The 21,985-nt window shown below is 42.9% G+C and overlaps 1 protein-coding gene across 1 annotated transcript in view; it reads left to right on the forward strand.

Moving 5' to 3' along the window:
• Positions 1-21,386, forward strand: part of LOC147606868 (synaptotagmin-2-like) — a 61,414-nt gene extending 40,028 nt beyond the window's left edge. The window contains exons 2-12 of the mRNA XM_086791098.1: positions 2,931-3,029; positions 3,112-3,162; positions 3,246-3,369; positions 9,880-9,998; positions 10,099-10,200; positions 10,310-10,384; positions 10,490-10,569; positions 10,714-10,957; positions 11,097-11,438; positions 11,515-11,649; positions 20,723-21,386. Of these exons, the coding sequence (XP_086647224.1) occupies positions 2,931-3,029; positions 3,112-3,162; positions 3,246-3,369; positions 9,880-9,998; positions 10,099-10,200; positions 10,310-10,384; positions 10,490-10,569; positions 10,714-10,957; positions 11,097-11,438; positions 11,515-11,649; positions 20,723-20,851 (1,500 nt within the window). The 3' untranslated portion in view covers positions 20,852-21,386. The remainder of the gene's footprint in view (positions 1-2,930; positions 3,030-3,111; positions 3,163-3,245; positions 3,370-9,879; positions 9,999-10,098; positions 10,201-10,309; positions 10,385-10,489; positions 10,570-10,713; positions 10,958-11,096; positions 11,439-11,514; positions 11,650-20,722) is intronic.
• The last annotated feature ends 599 nt before the right edge of the window (positions 21,387-21,985 follow it).

Consider the following 21,985-nt stretch of genomic DNA (forward strand, 5'->3'; position numbering starts at 1 on the left):
GAATTCATCTCCAAAGCCTTCCACAACTTTTGTTCCCAGAAAGGTATTGGCTGTTAGTTCTCCACACTTGGCACTCCATAGCAGAATGGTGTGGTTGAACGCAAAAATAGGACTATTCAAGAAATGGCTTGTACCATGCTTTCTTCTTCCAATCTTCCTCTCTCTTTTTTCTGGGGAGAAGTTGTGACCACTGTTGTCTACATCATCAATCGTTCTCCGACAAAGGCAATTGTTAATATGACACCGGCGGAGGCTTTTACATGACAGAAACCTTCAGTTTCACATCCCAGGGTTTTCGGCTATGATGCCTATGCTCATAGCCTTGATTCTACCATGTCCAAATTTGATCCCAAATGCAGGAAGTGTAAATTCCTTGGTTATAGCTCTCAATCCAAAGCTTACAAATTATAAGATCTGGAGAAGAAGTCCTTAGAGATTTCCCGCAATGCTCACTTTGTTGAACCCTTGTCCGATGAGTCCTGGTCTCACTCTAAGCTTACTATATTGGCATCCTCCTGCTTCTTCCTCTTCTTCCCCGGCACCCCCACCCCGCTTAGCTTCACCAGCCCCAGCTTTTCGTCCCCAAGTTTCTCTGCCCTTAGCTTCTCCTACTCCTCTTGCTTTTGTGCGACGAAGGATTGCTCCTGGCTCCCCGATGGCTGGAAGCCACTGTTCGTGACTTGCATCTCTCATATGTTGATCTTCATCAGCTTGTTGACTCCTCATAGCACCTTTGACACGGGCACGGAGATTACAGCGGCTTCATCATTCGTGTAACCTCGCCTTGATGAGTAAAGTGGTGCAGTCATATGAGCCTACTACAACTAAAGAGCTCTTGCTCTTCCCGAGTGGCGGGCAGCCATGGAGACCGAGATTGATTCCATTGAAAGGAATGTCATTGGGGTCAAGTGGGTCATTAAGACCAAGTTTCATGCCGATGGTTCTCTGGACAAACACAAAGTGAGATTGGTTGTTGCAAAGTGGTATTCTTAGATTGAGGGTATTGACTATGAGAAAACTTTTTTTCCCTACAGCCAGATACACCACTATACCAGACAGTTCTTGCTTTGTCTGCTTGTCCTCACTGGCTGGTTTATTAGATGGATGTCAAGTCTGCCGTTGTCAATGGCTACTTGCATGAGGAGGTCTGTTGAATAGCCTCCAGGTTTTTAGGTTCCTTGACCATGAGGGAAAGGCGTATAGATTGCACAAAGCCCTTTATGGTTTGAAACAAGCACCCAAGGCATGGTATGATAAGATTGATGCATTCTTTCTTTCCCTTGGCTTGTAGACAACAATCTCTAGGTCTTTGCTCAGGATGCTTTGATATGTTTGATCGTCTTATATGTTGATGATTTGTTGATCTTTGGCTCCTATCTTACCAAGATTGAACAGCTTCGGTTAGATTTAGCTCTCACTTCTTGTTATGGAGGTCTGTGAGAATCCTGATGACGTTTTCCTTAGCCAGTACAGATATCTGCAACAACTCTTGGAGACATTGGGACGATAGAGTGTTGTCCTCTTTCTTGTCCGATGGATTCTAACTCCAAGCTTTCCCGAGAAGACTCTACTCCCATCTCTGAGGTAAGTACGTAGTACTGGAGGATTGTGGGTTTTCTTTTTCACTTGATTTATACCAAGCCTGACATTTCTTATAGTGTTAGTGTTCTCAGTCAGTTCTCTTCCACTCTTCAACATTTGTCATTGGGAGGCCGCTGTCAGGGTTCTTCGATACTTATTTGGTACCTTGGACTATGGCCTCTCTTTCAAAGGAGGCATTGAGCTTGTTGGATACTCTGATGCTGATTGGGCAGGTGACCCAGATACCAGGTGGTCCACCTCTAGTTATTTCTTCACTTTGGGTTCCAGCCTCATTTCCTGGCGATCAAAGAGGCAAAATACAGTCTCAATTTCTTCTATTGAGGCTAAGTACTGGGCCTATTTGGATATTTGTTGTGAGCTATTATGGTTGATGCAGATGCTGAGTAATCTTGATGTTCTTTCGGACTCCTCTGTTCGCATTCTCAACTAGAGTGCCTTGGCGTTGGCTCGAACTTCATCTTTTCATGGCAGGACCAAACACATTGAGGTCCATTTTCCCTTTGTTCGTGAGCTGGTTGTTGATGACATCATCTCTTTGGAGTATTGTCCCTCTCAGGACAACCTAGTTGACCTCCTCACTAAACCTCTTCCTCGAGATTCTATTGATCAGCTGTTGACCCGTATGGGACTTGGTCCACCGTGTTGGAGCTGAGAGGAGGTGTTGGACTGTGTTCATCTCCAACATTTATTGCACCATTTATGCAGCATTTGCAATTCTCAATGTGCAAAGGAATACTAGTCATGAAGGCAACGAAAGGGTGGTATGCAAAGCTTGGGGGCAAATCAAGGATCAGCCCGCTCTTTTTATGTTTGATGATTGTGCCACGGATAACTTCATCTCTGAACTGCTTTTGGTATTGATGTAGGGGACTTGCGACCCTAAATTGAGGTGGAAGCTGCCTTTGTGGGAAAAGGGGTGCAGGTTGTGTGTATTCAAGAATATTTGGACCATGAGAATGTTTTGGTTGCACCACTAGATGGATGTGATGTGTTGCTTGGCAAGCCATGGCACTAGGTCCACTGCAGGCAATGTGGTTGTAGAACAAGGGGATGTCGCCATCACCACTGTTCTAGGTCCACTGCAGGCAGGCGTAGGTTCTCCCAAATTCGTAGATGCGAGGTAGGGGCCTCTGCTCCGCTTATATTTGAACCTTACTAGTGATGATATTGTATTCTTTCATCTTTTCGAATCCCTTTGTAATACTCTCGATTTTTGATACATTTCAGGAGATTTTTAAAAAAATGCATTTAGCCCTGCATTTTAATAGATTCTTCTAAGTGGCAATACGTTGTTTTTAACAGCCATTTGTTTTGGAGTTGACCATCAGGATCCCATTATAAGGCCTCTGGGTGAACTAGATTCGAAGACTCTTCAAAGCCTCCTGCCAGAGATACCACTGTGGGTCAAGAATCCAGACTATGACAGAGTATGCCTTGTTTTCTTCAACAAGTTTTGGCATGGAAATACTACAGATATTATGGTAATGATGAGCCTGTTTTCATGTGCAGGTTGATTGGCTGAACAAGTTTATACGAGACTTGTGGCCATACCTTGACAAGGTGGGTCTTTTTCTCCTCCTTTTTTCTTTAGATTCTCTCTTTGTTTCGTAAGCTTGTCTTGATAGTGAATGTATGTGATTCAGGCTATTTGCAAGATAATCAAGGAGACGACGAGGCCAATCATTGATCAATATTGTGCAAAATATAAGATTGATTCAGTTGATTTTGAATGCTTATCACTAGGCACATTACCACCAACATTACAAGGTGACAAAGTTGTGCTCTTCTTTTTGTTTACAAATTTGACAGTTTTAGTGCAATAAACGAGAGGCTTATTTTGGTTACTATCATGCCCTTGTCACTACTGATTCTTTATTCGTATGTCCTGATGATCTCCTTGAGATTATGCCCTTTTTCCAAATATATATTTCTCATAAAATGATGCATGTAGTCTCCAAGGCATTAGCCCAATGGTTTGAGCTTGCCTCTTCTAAGGTGGAGATCATGGATTAATATCATGGGGACACCACTCTATTGGACAATGTACTCATTCCTCCCTAGCATACCTACCTTCTTCTGTTTAATGTTAGAATATTGCAACACTTCAAATTCAGGGCCCTTGAATTAGGGTATCATTAACAGGGATTGTATACAACTGTTTTATGCTTGTGAGTGATGTTCACTTGAAAGAGTTCTTGTATTCAAGCTAAACAAGTGAATGTGTTTGGCCACACCTGTCTTTTAAATGTGAAAAGATAGAGATAGATAAATGGGCTGTGTTATTATTTACTTACATATGAAGAGAAGCAAGAGCTACGAAACCAGCTGGAAGCACATTTATTGACCATTGAGAAGTTGCACGCTGTGCAAAAGTTGAGAGTGGAGATGCAACCAAGTGATCATGTTTATTGTGTGAATTTGGCAGCGTGGCATGGACAGATTTGGGACCGGCGAGTTTCTCTGTTGTTTATCTCCATCCAAGATCATACTGAAGCCCTAAATTTCTTGATGCTGATGTTATTCTAGGGAAGGAATGGTTTTACAGCCATGATGTTCATGTTGATTGGAAGGCTCATACTTTGTCCCTTGTTATGGAGGGTTTCCCTATTTGTCTTGAGGATGATTTTGCCGTCCCACCCTCTACTTTTGTAAATTCAGCTGAACTTCATAATATTATTGGAAATCCAGATTATGAGGTGTATCAGTGTGTTCTTGATCCCCTTACATCTAATGTTAATTGTAGTTTGAATATGGTTAAGTTGGATGCTTGGGAGACACAGGCTTTAGAAGACATTAAGGTGGATTTTGTTGATGTCTTTCTTGCTGAATTGCACTGCCGAGTAGATTGGTAGATCATAAGATTGATTTGGTTCGAGGGTCTCAACCTGTGAGTATTGCACCTTACAGGATGAGCTAGCTGGATGAGATTGCTTGACAGTAGTCGAAATATCTTTGGATCGGATAGATCTCCAGTGCTTTTGAAGCACAAGGACCGTACTTGGTGATGTGTGTGAATTTTAAAAAGTTGAATAAAGTTACAATAAAGAATAGGTACCCTCTTCCCAAAGCAGATGATTTGATAGATAGGTTGCAAGATGCTGTCTATTTTACGAAGATTGACCTTTGTATTGGTTATCACCAGATACTTATATCCAAGGAGGATGTCTTTAAGACAGGTTTCCGTACGCAATATGGCCATTACGAGTTTCTCGTATCACCTTTTTGGTTCACGAATGCTCCTGCTACATTTTAGTAGAGGATGAATGATCTCTTTTGAGATTAGTTAGGGAAATTCATTGTAGTGTTCTTAGACGATATTTTAGTTTATAATTGTACCCTCGAAGAGCATGTTGAGCATCTTAGGGTAGTCTTGGGCATTCTGGGATGGGAACGACTATATGCTAAACTTTGTAAATGTGAGTTTTTCTGTGAGGAGCTCACATACCTAGGTCATCGAATTCCTCAGGAGCTCGCATACCTAGGTCATCGAATTTCTCATGATCGTATAAGCATTGATCTTGAGTGGATCCAAAAGGTGTTGGATTGGCCAATTCCTCAGATAATGATACAACTTTGGGCATTCTTGGGATTCATTGTCTTTCTAAAAAAGGTAGTGAAGGATTCGAATCTGACTGTTCCTTTCACGAATCTTATCAGGAGTACGTGGACGTAAGTCCAATAGTCCCATTTACCTGGAATGAGAGGATTGACGAGGCTTTCTAGACTCTCAACCTTAAGGTGAAAGAGGCACCTATATTAGCCCGAGTAGATCATGGTCAACCATTTGTGGGTGAGATTGATGCTAGTGATTATACGATTGGGATTGCCTTATTCCAGGGGGCGACCTGTGGCTTTTGAAAGCAAGAAGCATGATGGTAGCAGGTCAAGTGGCATACTCAAGAGAAAGAGTTGTATGCGGTGAGACATTATTTATTTGGATCCAAATCTGTTGTCTTGACTGACCATGAGTCGATCAAGCACATTATTTATATGGATCCAAGTTTGTTGTCTTGACTGACCATGAGTCGATCAAGTACATTGTGATAAACCTGCGTTGAGAGGAAGGCACAGTGGACAGAGCTTATGCAGGACTTTGATATGAAGATTCACTATAAGAAGGGTAGTGTCAACTTGGTTGCAGATGCTTTGAGTTGGATTAGAGAGGTGAATCTTTTGAGTTTCACCAAGTTTAGTGCTAACTTGTATGATTCTCTGAGAGGACGGCATTGGCAGTAGGTTCAGGTAGGGAGTTCCACAGTTTCAGACTAGGACTTAGGGATTGTACCATCTGTTAGGGTGGTTGGTAGTCTGTACTTGATCCAGAACGGATTATTGTTTTGGGATGTTACCTACAAGGTCAACCGTGAGAGCAAGTGATTTGGCTCAACAGTTTGTTGAGCAGTTACTCAGATTTTATGGGCCACCTTTTCTCAAAATCTTAGTTTTAAAAACCTCTCCTAATGAGCGTACGTAGTAGACTTACAAATTTTTAAGTGAATCTCTCGAGATCAAATGCTGGTGGACCAAGTGAGGCTCCCCAGGACCCTTCTCGATCTGGCTCCTCTTCAGATGCACCCACTCTAGATGCTTTCGCTAAAGGCAAGGCCAAAGAACTTAAAGCCCAATTCTCAACATTAGCTTCCCCTCCTGTCACTTTCACTTTCACCTTAACACTTGCCACTCCACCCAAGATTACACCCCCGGCCTCTCCAATGCTGCCATCTCTCCCAAACGGACCCCGCCACTTATATTCTTAGGGGATGCCCTAAATGGACTATCCAAGGCCTCCACTTTGCAAGATGACCGCAGCCCATTGATCCCACCTGGGTGTATCCATTGAAGGCAAAGTTATAGGTTTTTACATGCTTTAGACACTTCGTTTCTATGGCTGAAAATGTGTCTGCATGTAAAGTTGGCATCCTTGTACATATTGAAAGGGGGGGGGGGGAAGTATATGTCGAAGGATTTTCGTGTATATATGACTGAAAGAGGCATAAAACATCAATGCATAGTATCTTATATACTGAGCAAAATGGTGTGGTTGAGAGGAAGAACAGATCTCTCATGGAGATGACACATTGTATGGTTAAAGACCAAGATTTGCCTCATGTTTTTTGGTTAGAGATAGTTATGTGTGTCACTTGTGTGCTAAATAGATGTCCCACCAAGGCCTTGCAAACAATTACCCGTTATGAAGCTTGGAATGCAAGAAGCGCTTTCTGGCTCATTTGCGTGTTTTTGGTTGTCTTGCTTAGCTCTCGTACCTAAGCAACAACCCAATAAGCTGGATGATAAGGCGGTAAAATGTATTTTTGTGGGATACAACTCAGAAAGCAAAGGGTATAGACTCTACCATCCGGCTACAAAGTGGATTTTGGTGAGTAGAGATGTTGTCTTTGTTGAGAACTCAGTTCAACCCATGCTTTTACGTAAACCGCAGCAAAATGTATGCTCACAGAACATCTTTGAGACACACTCCTATGTTTATACAGTGCCGGGCAGCCATATGTGGAGCAAACGAATGCTCAAAGAGGTATTGTATATTGGCTCATACCGGTTGAAAATTAGTTTCTATCAATGAGGCAATTGTGGATGATGCAGTGGATGCGGAAAGGTCAGCTATACAAGTATCCAAGAGTATGCCAAAATGGTTGGTGCAGACATTGTGAGACAGCAAATTAGCTACTCCTTTACCTAGCAAGACAAGTGCAAGGTCTCATCATGCATCTTGTTCTTTTGTAGATCATGCCCTCATTGCTAGTATATGCAATAAAGGGGAATCTATTTCCTTTGAGGAAGCATAGAAAAATGATCATTGGATGGAGGCCATGGAGGATGAGTATGACCCAATCCTAAAAAATGACACTTGGTATTTAGCAGATTTGCCTTACGGTAAAAAGGTCATTGGTACGAAATGGGTTTATAAGCTTAAGTGTAAAGATGATGGTAGCCTTGATCACTACAAGGCAAAGCTTGTTGCAAACGGTTATGCTCGAGAGAAGGGCATAGATTATGATGAGACCTTTGCACCCACGTCCGTACGACTACAATCAGGTGTATTATTGCATTGGCAGCGCATCATGATTGAAATGTACATCAATTGGATATGAAGACTGCCTTCTTGAATGGTGACTTGCATGAGGAAGTTTATGTATCTTAGTCTTATGGTTTTGTTGAGAAGGGGCAGGAATCTAAAGTATGCAAGTTAAGAAAAGCTTTATATGGTCTTAAGCAAGCTCCTAGAGCATGGTATGAGAAGATATAAATGCATACTTGGTTGCAAATGATTTTATCAATAGTCCAACTGAGAGTACCTCTATGTAAAGAGGAGTAAAGATTGTTTTTTGGTTATCATTTTATATGTTGATGCCATGCTACTCACAGGTCCTAATGAGGAGAAGATTCGGCCTTCAAGGTTGAATTACATGTGTCATTTGAGATGATAGCATTATTATTTGGACATATAGTTCATGCAGCGTGATGATGGTATTGTGATGTTGCAGTCAAAGTACATACAGAGGTTGCTTACATGGTTTGGTCTTGAATATTTGTAAGCTTGTTGCTACATTGCTAGAGATAGTTACTAGGCTGTGTCTTCTCGAGGATGATGCAGGTGAATTATTTGATGCATCACTTTATCAACAAGCTATTGGATGCCTTATCTATCTATGTAATACGAGGCCAGACATTCAGCTTGGGGTCTCCTAGTTGAGCAGGTTTATGAACAGTCCCGGTAGTAAGCATTGGCTGGTTGCCAAGTCAGTATTTAGATACTTACAGGGCACTTAGTCTCTTAGCTTATTCTATGCTAAGGGGGGTATGTTCAGCTGCATGCTTTCAGTGATTCCGCTTGGGCTGGGTGTTATGACACACGAGTGTCCACTAGTGGCTTTTGTTTTTACCTTGGTGATTCATGTATGTCATGGCTTAGCAAGAAGCAGCCGATAGTGACCACTTTGAGCTATGAAGTTGAGTACAGGACAGCTTATATAGCCTTTTGGGAGATCTTGGTATTGGACAATAGTCTCTCACCTCCATCTTCAGTGACAGCCAACATGCATTGGCCGTTGCGAGGAACCCAGTGTTTCAAGCTCGCACAAAGCACATTGAGGTGCATTATCATTATGTTAGGGAGAGGATCATTGTAGGAGAGATTAGCTTGGCTTATGTCTCTACACACGACAATGTGGCAGATATGTTCACGAAGGCTCTATCACGAGAGAAGTTTGAAGCTTTTCACAAAGTTTTGGGTTTATCGCCATGTAAAGATTGATCAGCCACAGGACCTTGTACATGTTCACATCATCACTACGAGGGAGTTTTTTAGCCATTTGTATGGTAGTGATGTGTGGACGTATTCTAATAATAGACCGGGGCACTTTTTTCCTCTTTAAGAGGTTTTTTTCCCCGAGCGTATGTACACACTCTTATGAGTGTGTAAGTGATCTTATCATGTCACTTCACTTGTACTTCACTCATTCTCATCAATGTACTTTGAGTGTCGTGCTTCCATTTATCTCTCTTTGCTTCTTTGCATCTATGTGTGTTATTTCTTTTGTTGCTATGTGAATGTATGAATGGCATACAAATGTGTCATCTTGTCTTAATCCGTGCTTAATAGTTAAGATTAATTCTTTCAAACTCCTAGATGTGTTACAATATCCCATAATGTTGGGTTAGACACAGGTCCAAGTCCCACGGTGTCTAACCAAAACCCAACCATATCCATGTGAGTTTGATCCACAACCCATAGTCTCGGAGACCAAGTCCAAAGTGATGACATTTTCTAGATGTCGCATGATGGCGCCTTGTGGTCAACTAGCAGGAGGGTGCACCAAAGTGTGCAGCCTGCATCATAGGGCTGGCAGTGGTGTGTGAAGGGGGAAGTGGCACATAGAGGAAGGGTGAAGGGCGGTGCATGTGGGGGGTGTCAGGGTGGTTGTTGCATGCTTGGTTGGAAGGGTGGGAAGAGCTGCTGCTCAGTTGGAATTTGTGATATTCTTTAGGCAGTTTGACTGAAAGACAACCTTTGTTTGTTTTTTTGGTGGTGGTCAAAGGATAAGGTTTCAAGCAAATGAAAAAAGAAATCTAGGCACCTGTGGATTTTATAATGGCTCAAATGTTTTTTAAGAATTATACTGCACTAAAAACCCTTTGGAGGGGCATCTTAGGAAAATAAACATTTTGATCTCTTCATGAATGCAACTTGATTTTCAAAATGCTGCATGGGAGTGATCAATCAGATGCTTCTGACTTGGTTTTTAATGAAAATTGCAGGGGTAAAAGCATTTGACACACAAGAATCTGAAATGATAATCGAGCCGGCCCTTAAGTGGGCTGGGAACCCCAACATCCTTGTAGTAGTGAAAGCATTTGGCTTGAAGGCAACAGTTCAGGTACACTGCAACAAGAAATGGATTATGATCATGCCATGTAAAGTTTGTAACATGTGTGGTGGTGTGACTGATAATGCTATGCTCCCCATTATTACGGCAGCTTGTAGATTTGCAAGTTTTCTCCATTGCTCGATTGACCTTCAAGCCATTGGTTCCAAGCTTTCCATGCTTTTCCAAAATAGTTCTCTCTTTGATGGAGAAGGTCTGTGCCTTATCTTCATCATACTATATAAAAGAAGAATGATTGCTTGAATTTCTCTGAAAATTTGTATGAGAGAATCTTTTCTGTTGTCTGCTTTTATGTGTAATAGCCACATATAGACTTTGGCTTGAAGCTGCTGGGAGGAGACGTGATGGCAATCCCGGGATTATATGGATTTGTGCAGGTATATTTAAATCCTGGTTTTGCAACTCTATGGGTTTTTATGGGGTATTTGCTTTTTGATAAATTGAATTGCACATTCTTGAGATGGTTGAAATCTCTCCAACAGGAACTCATCAAAGAGGAGGTAGCGAAGCTCTATCTTTGGCCAAAAACCTTGGAGATAGCCATCTTAGATGACTCTAAAGCGTAAGCATCTTCCACCTTCATATGAGCCAATTTTGCAGGTGTGTGCATGCAGCAACAGTGAAGCCTATAGTTATATGCATTTCCGAATATTATATGGCTTATTTTAGCATACAAGAGACTTGGTTATATGGTTTTTTTCAACAGTGCTGTCAAGAAACCTGTGGGAATGCTTCATGTGAACGTTCTCAATGGAAGAAACTTGAGAAAGGCTGATATTATGGGAAAATCGGATCCATATGTCAAATTATCACTTGGTGAAGGGTCTCTTTCAAAGAAGACACAAGTAAAGAAGAACACCTTAAACCCTGATTGGAATGAATCACACACTCTTGTGGTGCAAGACCCAGGCTCTCAGGTCCTAGAGCTTCACGTGTATGACTGGGACAAGGCAAGTGTGCCTTCTTTTCTTTCAGTCTATGTCTAGATATCCAATGAAGATCTCTTAGCCAAGAGCATATTTGCATGGTTTTGCTTAAGATTTTTGTGCAAGGTGATTCTCAGTAGAGCATTGATTCTTCTGTGTGCAGGTATCATTTCATGATAAGCTAGGTATGCAGGTGGTCCCATTGGCATCATTGACACCTGATGAGCCCAAAACTCTAATTCTAGACTTACGGAAGAACATGGATGACAATGATCCTTCAAATCATAAGTCTCGTGGACAAATCACAGTGGAGGTTCTCTACAGACCTTTCAAAGAAGATGATCCAATCCCAGACGAGAATGATGAAGAGAGAGCCCCAGAAGGAATCCCACAAGGTGGAGGCTTACTGGTCGTCATTGTACATAAAGCAGAAGATCTGGAGGGGAAATACCGTACCAACCCTTACGCAAAAGTAGTCTTTAAAGGCCAAGAGTACAAAACAAAGGTAATCGTCTTCATTGGTTTGAAACTGGCCTTTTAAACTTCAAATATGCTTCTGAGATTGTGTTCAATATTTGCAGCCTTTGAAAAAAAACCGCAATCCAAAATGGCCGGATGGGAAGTTTGAGATCCTATGTGATGATGGGCCTCCAATCAATGACAAGATCAGAGTCGAAGTGATGAGCAAAGGCATGGGGATAGGATTGCACTTAAAGGTAACTTTACTGCATTCTTCTTTTCTGGATAGGGGTGTGTGTGTGCGCATGTGTGCATGTTGCTGTTTCTTTAGATTTACCATTTCAGTTCCAGTTTCTTAATCTCCTCTCTCTCTCTCTCTCGCTGCGCGCTTCCTCTGCATGCTCTCTCGCTGCACCTGCGCGCCCTACTTGCGCGCTTCCTCTGCGTGCTCTCTCTCACTGCGCGCTCTCCCTCTTTCGCTGCGCGCTCCCTCTCCCTAGCTACCCGCCTGCGCGCTCTCTCTTTCTTTCTTTTTCTCTTTCTCCTGCCCACCTTTCCCGTTGCCCACCTCTCCTGCTACTCACATACGCACCTGTGCACCTATTGCCCACCTGCGCACCTTAGTTGTAGGGTAGGGTTGTAACCCACCCCCAAGCAGGTAAGGGCTTGCACCTCATGGGGGTGGGGTTCGTGAAGAGCAACCTCTCAAACAGTCCAGCAGTTTGACATGGCCAGCAAGAAAACCTTCTCCGAAACCCTTATCTCCCCTCCTACCAAACCCAATGAAAAACCATCACCATGGGAGCGGTACCTCCTGAGCATGATTCAACATCTTCAGCAAACAAATTCAGCCTTGCAAAATGAACTACATCAGACAAAACAACATCTTTCAACCCTGGAGAAACAGATTAAGGAACAGCAACACGAAAAAGAAAACAGGGAGGAAATCACACAGGTAAATTTACTTGATCCACAGCCTAAAGAAATTCTCATTAAAGAAGTAATATCACAGATTAATGAAGAGAACGAGCAGCAATGGATTGCAAAAGAAATTAGGGTGGGTGGTTTGTCAGAGGGTTGGGAACAGGTGGAGGTATTGGAGGACGAGGAGATTGCGAATGATATTTATGTCCCGGAATGCGAGATTCTACAAAGAAAGCTGTGCAGAGCTATCCCTTTCATCGACATTGGAGATCCCTCAGTGGCAATCAAAGGAAAACATGTGGTTTTGAGGTACGCAGATATGAAAGACAAATTAAAGTCATGAAGCAAACAAGGTCACTTAAGGGAACGAAGGTGTGGATGGCGGATGAACTCACAGCCACACAACTAAAAAACAGGAAACAAGAACTCAATAAAGTATACGAAGCAAGGAAACAAGGAAAATGGCAGTCTACCGTAGAGGCAGAGCTGTTATTGCAGATTTCAGGACAACCAAACATGGTAGTAATGAAGAGTAGCTGCTAGAGAAATCCTTCATGTTATCTAGGATTCTCCTACGGTCATGTAGGGAATTTGAACTATTTCTAGTTTTATATCTATTTTCATTTCGTTGCCCCCGAAGTGGAATGTAATCACATGGATGTATTTGATTAGTCCTATAGGTCAGATGTGGCCTCTAAAGGACGTTAATATAGTTTTCTTTCTTTCTTTCTTTCTTTCTTTCTCTCTAGCAATTTTGGAACGCCAGTGTCACCAGGCACACTTCCAGGAGCCCCGTACTAAGGGGTGGCTATTTGATACACTAGTTACTCCAGCATTGATGTATGCAGCAGCAGTATGGGCACCAGGTTTGGCTACATCCTCATGGACACAGATAGAGCGCCCTCAGATTTTGATGCTCTCATGGATGATCCGCAGCAAACCTTCAGTACCACATAATATCCTTCGAGCGGAGTTTGCTGTACCACCTATGTTAGTAGAGGCCATGTTCCAGACTATATCTTTTATACACAGGATGTGGGAGCTCCCACTAAATCGGGTATCTTGGGCTGCTTTTGAGGCATCCAGACAGCTTGCTGGCTTGCTGAGGAGGGACATACCTGGTCATGGTACTCCCAGGTGGTACAGTGGATATCATCACACAGGATTGATATTGACAGATTACCACCCTTACAGTATGACCTAGGTGCACCACACAGACGCCTCTCTCAGACAGAGAGGAACAGAGTCATGAGACATGGCATTTGGCAGGGCCACATACAGGAGACTTGGCTATCTCCCAGTCAGCCACTCCCGACGAAGATGCTCTACTACAGAGACCACTTCTTGAGCACCTCCACAGACGGCTTCATCCAGCGACCACGATACTTGGAGGTCCACTTATCACATGGAGCCAGAGTAGCCATTGGGCGACTAAGGGTCTCATCACACCAACTAGAGATCGAGACTGGGAGAGCAGCACGCATACCTCGAGCAGAGCGCATTTGCAGATTATGCTAGACGGGTGTAGAGACAGAGGAGCATTTTGTTTGCCAGTGGTGTGCTTTGCAGGAGATCAGGGCATGCTATCCTGAGGTTTTTAGAGGGACCACATCACTTAGACAGATCTGGGAGAGATCGGACCAGAGACAGCTAGGCAGACTACTACTAGCACTACAGAGACACAGGGAGATCTTACTTTAGACACCCGCACATCATAGCGGAGGAAGACAGTCCCAGTTGACTGACTTCTTCCAGAGATTGGCACCAATAGCCCAGCCACACACATTGGGAGTGACATCTTAGCGAGCAGAGGAAATTCGAGCTAGGCGACGACCCAGACTAGCTGGCTACCAGACACCACTGCTACACCACAAAGAGATCGCGGCCATCCGGTCTCGACACCAGCAGGAGGTCTAGGAGCAGCTGGCACATTTTCGCTCTGATCCAGGACGCATGTTCCAGACATTCACGGCATCCTCAGATCGGATGTATGACATATTGTACCCAGACTATGGGATTGGATGGAGTTAGGAGTAGATAACATATTATACTTGTATCACCCCTTCAGCATATAGAGATGCATTAGTAGCCCTAGTACTCCATCCACACCCTCTCGTTCGTACACCACCATTGAGTCCCCTATGGTCGTGTTGTCATACTTGTACATTTTATTCTCACTCCACATTTTCCTCTTGATGGCTGGAGGAACATCATTGTACTACTTGTTTGTCTCATAGGCCAATTTTGGCCTTTTGCAGACGTTAATATATCTTTCTTTCTCTCTCATAGGCTCATTGGGTCTTTAGTACATGCTTAATATATCTTTCTCTCTCTTCGTTGCCCCTTCTAATTTCGCCGCCTCTTTCTCTCTCTTAGCTGCCCCAGCTGCGCCTTCTTTCTTTCTATTCACTGCCCCACCCGCCCTTCTCTTTCTTCACATTCATTCATCGTTGTGTTGTGCAGCTGCACCTCCTTTCTCTCTATTCGCTGCCCCACCTGCCCTTCTCTCTCTTCACATTCATTCATCGTTGTGTTGTGCAGCTGCACCTCCTTTCTCTCTATTCGCTGCCCCACCTGCCCTTGCTCAGGCCCCCAAGGCAGCTCTAATGGGGCTCTGAAACTGTGCCCACTTGGCTGAACATAATACCACAAAGGTCAGGGAAATGGGATGGCCTATCCCAACAGCTGAACAGTCTTATCGGTCAGATGGAAACTCACCTGAATGCATGCATGGAGAAACCAGTTCTGGGCTCACTACTCAAAGATAGCCTTAAGGCAATCCGGGACATAATGGGGATCCAAGAGGACTCCTATAAGAAAGCATTGGGGGAAAGCTTGAGAAGCTCTCCAGTGAGGTGAGCTGAATGAAAGAGCAAGTGGAATGTCTCACATACAAGCTTGAAGAATGCCAAGGCGCTATCAAGGAGGGGGAAGTCACACACATGGAAGAGCTTACCAAGAGTGTAGAGGCAAAGATTCAAGAGAGTATGGTGGCAACAAAAGAAGAACTTGTGCAGGGTCCCTAATTTTAAGGAACTAAGACTAATTTTTTTGAGGTTTAAGGAGACAAAGTCATAATGAAGCTTACTTTTGGTCCTAAAAGTAGGGGATCTCTCTAGGATTTTCACTTTAGAATTCTCTTTCTAATCACTAAAACTCTCGAAACATCATCAATCTCGTCCATATAGGGGCCCCAAAAATATTTTTTCTTAATTCAAAATAATTGTCTCAAAATAACTTTCAATCACATTTAATGCACTTTCATTGCATTTTTGAAGTTCCCTCTAAATTCCATATCAATAGTCATTAAAAGACAATCTTGTTTAATACACTTTCATTGCATTTTTAAAGTTTCCACAAATTCTAAATCAACAAGCTAAGCAGGAGGGAATGTCACGTGCACTCTGCACTCAGTGCATGGTGGCAAACTGGCTCATCATCAGCAGTGCAACATTTGTACATTATTAGAACCCAGTAGGATGATATTTGTCGTACGCCGTGACCCCATTGTACATCCTCAGTCCAGGATAAGTCAGGCACAAGCTACGTAGGTCATTCCTCAGCCGCCGCTGCGGGTCGGTCAGTCAGTCAAGTCCCTTAACCCACTTGGAGAGAATCAGTCATGCATGTAGAGTCAGTAGAAGCCTTAGGGTTTGCATCAGAAAGCACTCTGCATCTTGCATAATATGCATTCATATGCCTATGCATCATTTAGAACATCCCAGAAGCCTTAGGGAATTTACTAGGATTTATCTGGTATTTTTTCCATGTTTTATGGTATGTATTTAGCATTTAATGTCATTTATAAACATAAAGTTTATTAAAGTTATGACCAGCCAACTTGACCAACCCCTAACTAGTATAAATAGGCTTGCTCAGTGCTTAGAAGAGCATTCAGCCCTCAGAATCCAGGCACCTCATATCCTCAGCCCTAGGAGCATCCCCGCCTACAGCCATAGTCTCATCCAGCCCTTGGAGTACTTGCGTATTGCTTCAGCCAACCTTGGTTCTCCAACGCAGCAGTTCAGCAGTCCCTATAGCCATCAGGCGCAGCCATTCAGTACTTCCACAGGCCTCAAATCAGCAAACACATCTGCGTTTTCTGCATATAACACAGCCGGCCTGTGTACAGTTCACTACAGCTCTGCGTTTTCAGTCCTACAGCAGTCTACATCCTCCTATGCATCATCCATACATGCAACAGTCTTTTGGTGAAGGTAACATATCATTCATAAGCATTTTCAGCATAGTTACATAGCTTAGAACAGTTTACCGCAGTCCTTTCTTAGCCTCAGGTGTGCAGCCTTTCCTTATGCCCTTGGGAAGAGTGCATAGCCTCGAGATCAGTTCATTGAGGTGTTTCTACAGCCGTGTACAGTTCAGCCAGGCTTCTGATCCTCCGAGATCTTGCGTTTGGCTTATCTACAGTCCACAATCATTCTCTCTAAAGTAATAAAGCAAATACTATCTCGTTATCGGGATAGGGGGCCCTTCAGTGGGTAATTTGGGACCCAATTTGGTGTACAGTTCTCATATCTCTCTCTCATATCTCTTTAAAGTTTGAAGTATTAAAGTGGATTGCTAAACTCACGAAACTCAGGATACAGGAGACGGTGGGAGCATTTGTGTGACAGGATCCTTCCAATACAAAGACTTCTCGCTGCATATTACAGGTGGGCTCTGATGCGGATGCATATAGACTAAAGAAATTTGTAATGATCCTTTGAGAAGTATCGTTTGGAGTTTGCCTCTTGATATGTTGTTGTAGTACTACATCCCTATGACGTATGAGCTTCAGCATGTACATGCCTAGGCATCTTGTATCGTGCAAGTGGACCAAACCCTTCCCGGAATAGGCACTGAAATCTCCCTCGTATCTCATAGTAGGCCGGGTAGCTCAGCATGTAGTGCCCCTCATCTTCCACCAATCTTGACTCTAAGGCAGTATTCCTATCCTGAGCGCTTCTGATAGATTCTTGTGCACTAACTAGCATCTCTTGCATATCTACTAAGAAATCTCTAGTTGCATCAATCTTTATACCCTTAAGTCCCAATATAGTTATCGGAGATCTAGGTTGGTAATCGTACATGAGCATAAACGGACTGTAACCAATAGTAGCTGAATGCTTAGCACCATTGTAGGTAAACTCGACCATTGGGATGTACCTCTCCCAATCATATGGTTGCCTGGAGATGTATGCACAAAGCATATCCTCCAGAACCTGCTTCACCCTCTCCATCTGCCCATCAGACTAACGATAATCAAAGGAACTCGTACTCAATGTAGTCTCCAATTTCTGGAAAACTAGCTGCCAAAAGTGTCCACAAAACTATGAAGCCCTCTCACTTACTATGTCACAAGGCAACCCATACAACCTGAAAAGCTGCTCAACAAACTGTTGTGCCAAATCAATTATTCTCTACAGTCCGGTTCAAACTATCCTTCCTATACTCCATAAGCTTTTTCCCACCGTGCCTTCCTCCCTTTCAACTCAGGTCTATCGCAGATGTACTTGATCAACTCATGGTAATGTCTCCGAATTCTCAATGCGTGTAAAATCGCACACAATTCTTTCTATTGAGTATGCCATGTGATGTGGGTTGTGGCTATCATCAAGCTTGTTGCTTTCAAATGCAACAAGTTTGCCCCCTTGGAATAAGGTAGCCCCTATTGCGTCGTCATTGGTGTCAGTCTCAACCACAAATGGTTGGCCAAGATCTGGTAAGGCCAAAATAGGTCTCCTTCACCTTGAGCTTGAGAGTACGGGAAGCCTCGACAAAGCCTCTCGTTCTAGGTAATAGGACTTTTGGACTTTCGTCCTTGTCCTCTAAGAAGGTTCATGAAAGGGACATTCAAATTTGAATAACCCTTCACTAGCTTTTTAAGAAAGACAGTGAATCCCAAGAATGCTCGAAGTCGTCTCATTGTTCGAGGGACCGGCTAATGCAGCACCTTCTGGATCTGTTCGAGATCAATGCTCATACCATCCCGAGAAATTCAATGATAACTTCCCTAAATAATCTCGTAAGAGATCATTCACCATGTGTTGAAAAGTAACAGGAGCATTTGTGAGACTCGCGGCGGGTGCCCGGGGGACTAGGGCCTTTGACACACTTGTTGATACCATCAATGCATAATAAAACATTTAAACATGGCCATAGCCTTAACACATCCATCATCACTTTGCATAAAACATAAAAGCTGGACAAAACATCCACAAATGCTGAAAATGGATCTTGCACATGTGACACTACACAGAGGCCGGAATGGGCCGACCCCCCCTCCCCCCCCTTGGAGTATTTTATTACCCAAGGAGAATAATATCATGTACAAGCTTTGAGGGCCTTACTCTCCCCATGGGGATGCCGGATTATCCATATACAAATGCCATAACACAGTCCAACATGAGGCAACCGAGCCGGAACATAGGCTGTAGAAATGCCGAGCCAACAACATAATCCATATACCTCCGTGTGGGTACTGATTCTTCCCCAAAACCACGGGTCTTCATGCAATAGAGCTGGTACAGCAAGTACAACTCTCCATTCAGCCGGTACAACAGGTACAATGGTTGGTACAGCCGGTACAGTGGCTAGCACAACAGGTACAGTGGTTGGTACAGTCGGTATGGTGGCTGGTAAAGCAAGTACAAATGCTGGTACAGCATGTACAGTGACTAGTACAGTCGGTAGAGTGGTTGGTACAGCAAGTACAGAAGCTGGTGCAACCGGTACAATGGGTGGTATAGCAAGAATAGAAGCTGGTACAACCAGTACAAGAGCTGGTACAACAAGTACAAGGGCTAGAAATCATAATAAATGATTAAATACCCTTGCCTTCAGTATTTCTTCGCGATGGAAGCCTCCAAAACAGTTCCCAATTGTTGGTATTCTTCATGGGCAGCCTTCAAGAGAGAGAGAAAGAGAGTAGCCATCATTAGGGCAGCCTGTATCGGTGGTAGAGGCTAGTGTGCAGCATGGCTTTGACAAGTAGCGGATTGGAGTTCCCTGGCAACAGCACCAAAGATGTTAAGGAAACCCTACCCTAACGTGTCATGGGAAGTTGCCTATCCACCAAGCTCGAGCAATGCTAAAGGGCTCCACTGTATCCACTCGTCAGTGTCGTCCTCCTACACTCATTGTCACCTTGAGACGGTTGCTCTAATCCAACAGGTGATACAATCTCTTTTGCAAAGATCATGTGGGATCTCCGCGGAAGATGATCGTGTTGGTAGCCTAATCACTCAAGCAAGAGGGAGAGAGGAAGCAATAGAGAATAAGTGATTAGTACTAATCACTCCCAAAACCTAACCCTAAGCACACCACACATTCTAGATTAGAGTTACTAGAGAGAGGGAGAGAGAGAACAGGTTAGCTATTTATAGCGGCAGTTATCACTATATAAGTGATGCCTTGTATTGGGTAGTCCGTTGTGCGATGCACTTCTGATGGGTTTGTGTGTGGACTAGACCCATGCTGCCTAACACTTGCATATGGGCTCTCTTGTGGGTTCAGATACACACTTAGGTGTTTGGTGTTTGGCGCCCGCCGGCTCTTGGCCTAATACACTACTTGGACACGTGTACAATTTACAATCCAAGTGGGTTACATTTGTGTGGGACAACGCACTAGCTATTCATCTTATGACCTAAAGTGGCATCTGGCAATTGGTCCCTGCACTCTGGTTTACAGAATTCCAAGTGCTCATCTCAAATCTCCAAAAGGTTTCTGTATCCGTGCACTCTATACAAATATGGATACAGCTCTCATTTTGTGTCCCCAAGTATCCCACCCTTCATTCGTTCTATACAAATATGGACATAGCTCTCATTTTATGTCCCCAAGTATCCCACACTTCATTCGTTCCCAATTTCCCCCAAGTCCCCAAATTTCTTTAATTAAATTTTGATGTTCCATTTTTATTTTAAAAAAATGCGTTTAATTTTTTTTTCAATCAACATACCTCTCTTGATGCGTACATTTCGTACTTCTTCAGAACACATTCAAAACTTACCACCATACCTCATGTTTCTAATCACCTTGCAGCCTACTGCTGCCACACTCAAAGCCTGTTTTGACCATTCATAGGCTCACATGGGTTGTTTCTTCTGCCAAGCCCAATGCTTAACTAGCAGCCTAGCATGACACACAGATCAACAAATGAATGGGAACATCCCAGTAAGTTGATCTGTTGAGGACCATGCAATAGAGAAGGGGCAATGCAAAACTCATTATTAGATGTATGCACTCTTGACTTCATGTGCTTTCATGGCCTTCAATAGCAATGAAAGAAGTAATGTAGAGACTACTAGCCCATAACAAGGTGATAAATTAAGTCTGCATTTCTCTGCGTGGTCAGGTTTCTGTTTGAGTTTCTTGCTTTTTACTAGTGCTGTTTTTCTGCAGGAGTTGTTGGGTCATGTAGAAATTAACCTTGCGGATGTGGTGAGGAATAAGCGCATAAATGATGATTATGTGTTGGCTGATTCTAAGAACGGAAGAGTGCAAGTGGAATTGCAGTGGCTGCCAGGCTAAGGGTTCTAGTGGAGAACCAGAACTTTGTATAGTAGTTTTGGTTCTTTGGGTTGTTGATGGAGTCTACCAGCAATCTGCATTTGAGGTTTACTGTTGCAGAATATCACTTTGTACAGGCAGAAAGTCCAGTAAGTATGCTAGTGATGCTGAAGGTTGATATCTTTGCTACTGATTTGGCTTACCAGACAAAGGCATGACTACTAAAGGCTATTTAGAGGGTTTCGTGATCTCTTAGCACAGACAGAAAGTAGTTGGCTGTCACAAATTGCCATGTTAGTTTTTGGATGGTAAATGTTATACAAATTAGCAATTTTGAACAGCTTTTAAAAAAAAGCCAGGTAGATGCAGGATAAACCACTTCAAATCAGTCTGAAGCTATGTGTAAGCAGTACATGGGTGGCTTCAGATGAACGCCGCTGCCCACAACCATTTTCCGTTTTTCTGACACCATCTGATGGGTGGTAACCTGTCTTTTGCATTGTTCATAAAAAACATTTTTCTCAACAATTCAGAAAACTTGGAGCCTTCAAATTCTTAAGGTTTTTGTTGAGAATTTGCAGATTTTTTAGCTAAAATATATAACGAAAATGCCTTAAACTTTGCAGTCTTCAAAATTGAGAAATTAAAATTTAAAGATTATAGTGAGAAATCGTTGCAGGTCCATTGTATATAGTTTGTAGGTTTTTTGTGAACACTGGTCTCTTTATGAAGCTACCCTAAAATGTTCGTCCAATGATCAAATTTTAAAATTTGTCAAAGCAAACCACTAAATATCATTTTTTCAATGATACGTGACAATTTGTGCATGTTTTCTGAAGGGATTAATTCAACTATTGATGGATTCATGTTACTTCCAAATAAATGTAGAGAAGAGCTCTCATTGCTTAATAACTATATTACACAATATTATGCTTTTGCTCTATGTGAATAGAACTTTACTTCCTCTCTATTAAGAGATGAGTCTAATGCTTCAACTCACTCTCAAAATTCGCATTTCCAAGATTATTGCAAATAAGAATTTGGGTTTTTTTTAATTAAAAAATCATATGGAAATTTTGTCCATCTTCAATCTCTATCCCTGCACCCGCTCCAAGAATGAGAAAGAAAGCTCCTACTTCCTCCAAGTAAGTATAA

Source organism: Cibotium barometz, chromosome 56 (genome assembly GCF_041138505.1).
Source record: "Cibotium barometz isolate CiBa-2024 chromosome 56, ASM4113850v1, whole genome shotgun sequence".
In the NCBI taxonomy this organism is placed as follows: Eukaryota; Viridiplantae; Streptophyta; class Polypodiopsida; order Cyatheales; family Cibotiaceae; genus Cibotium; species Cibotium barometz.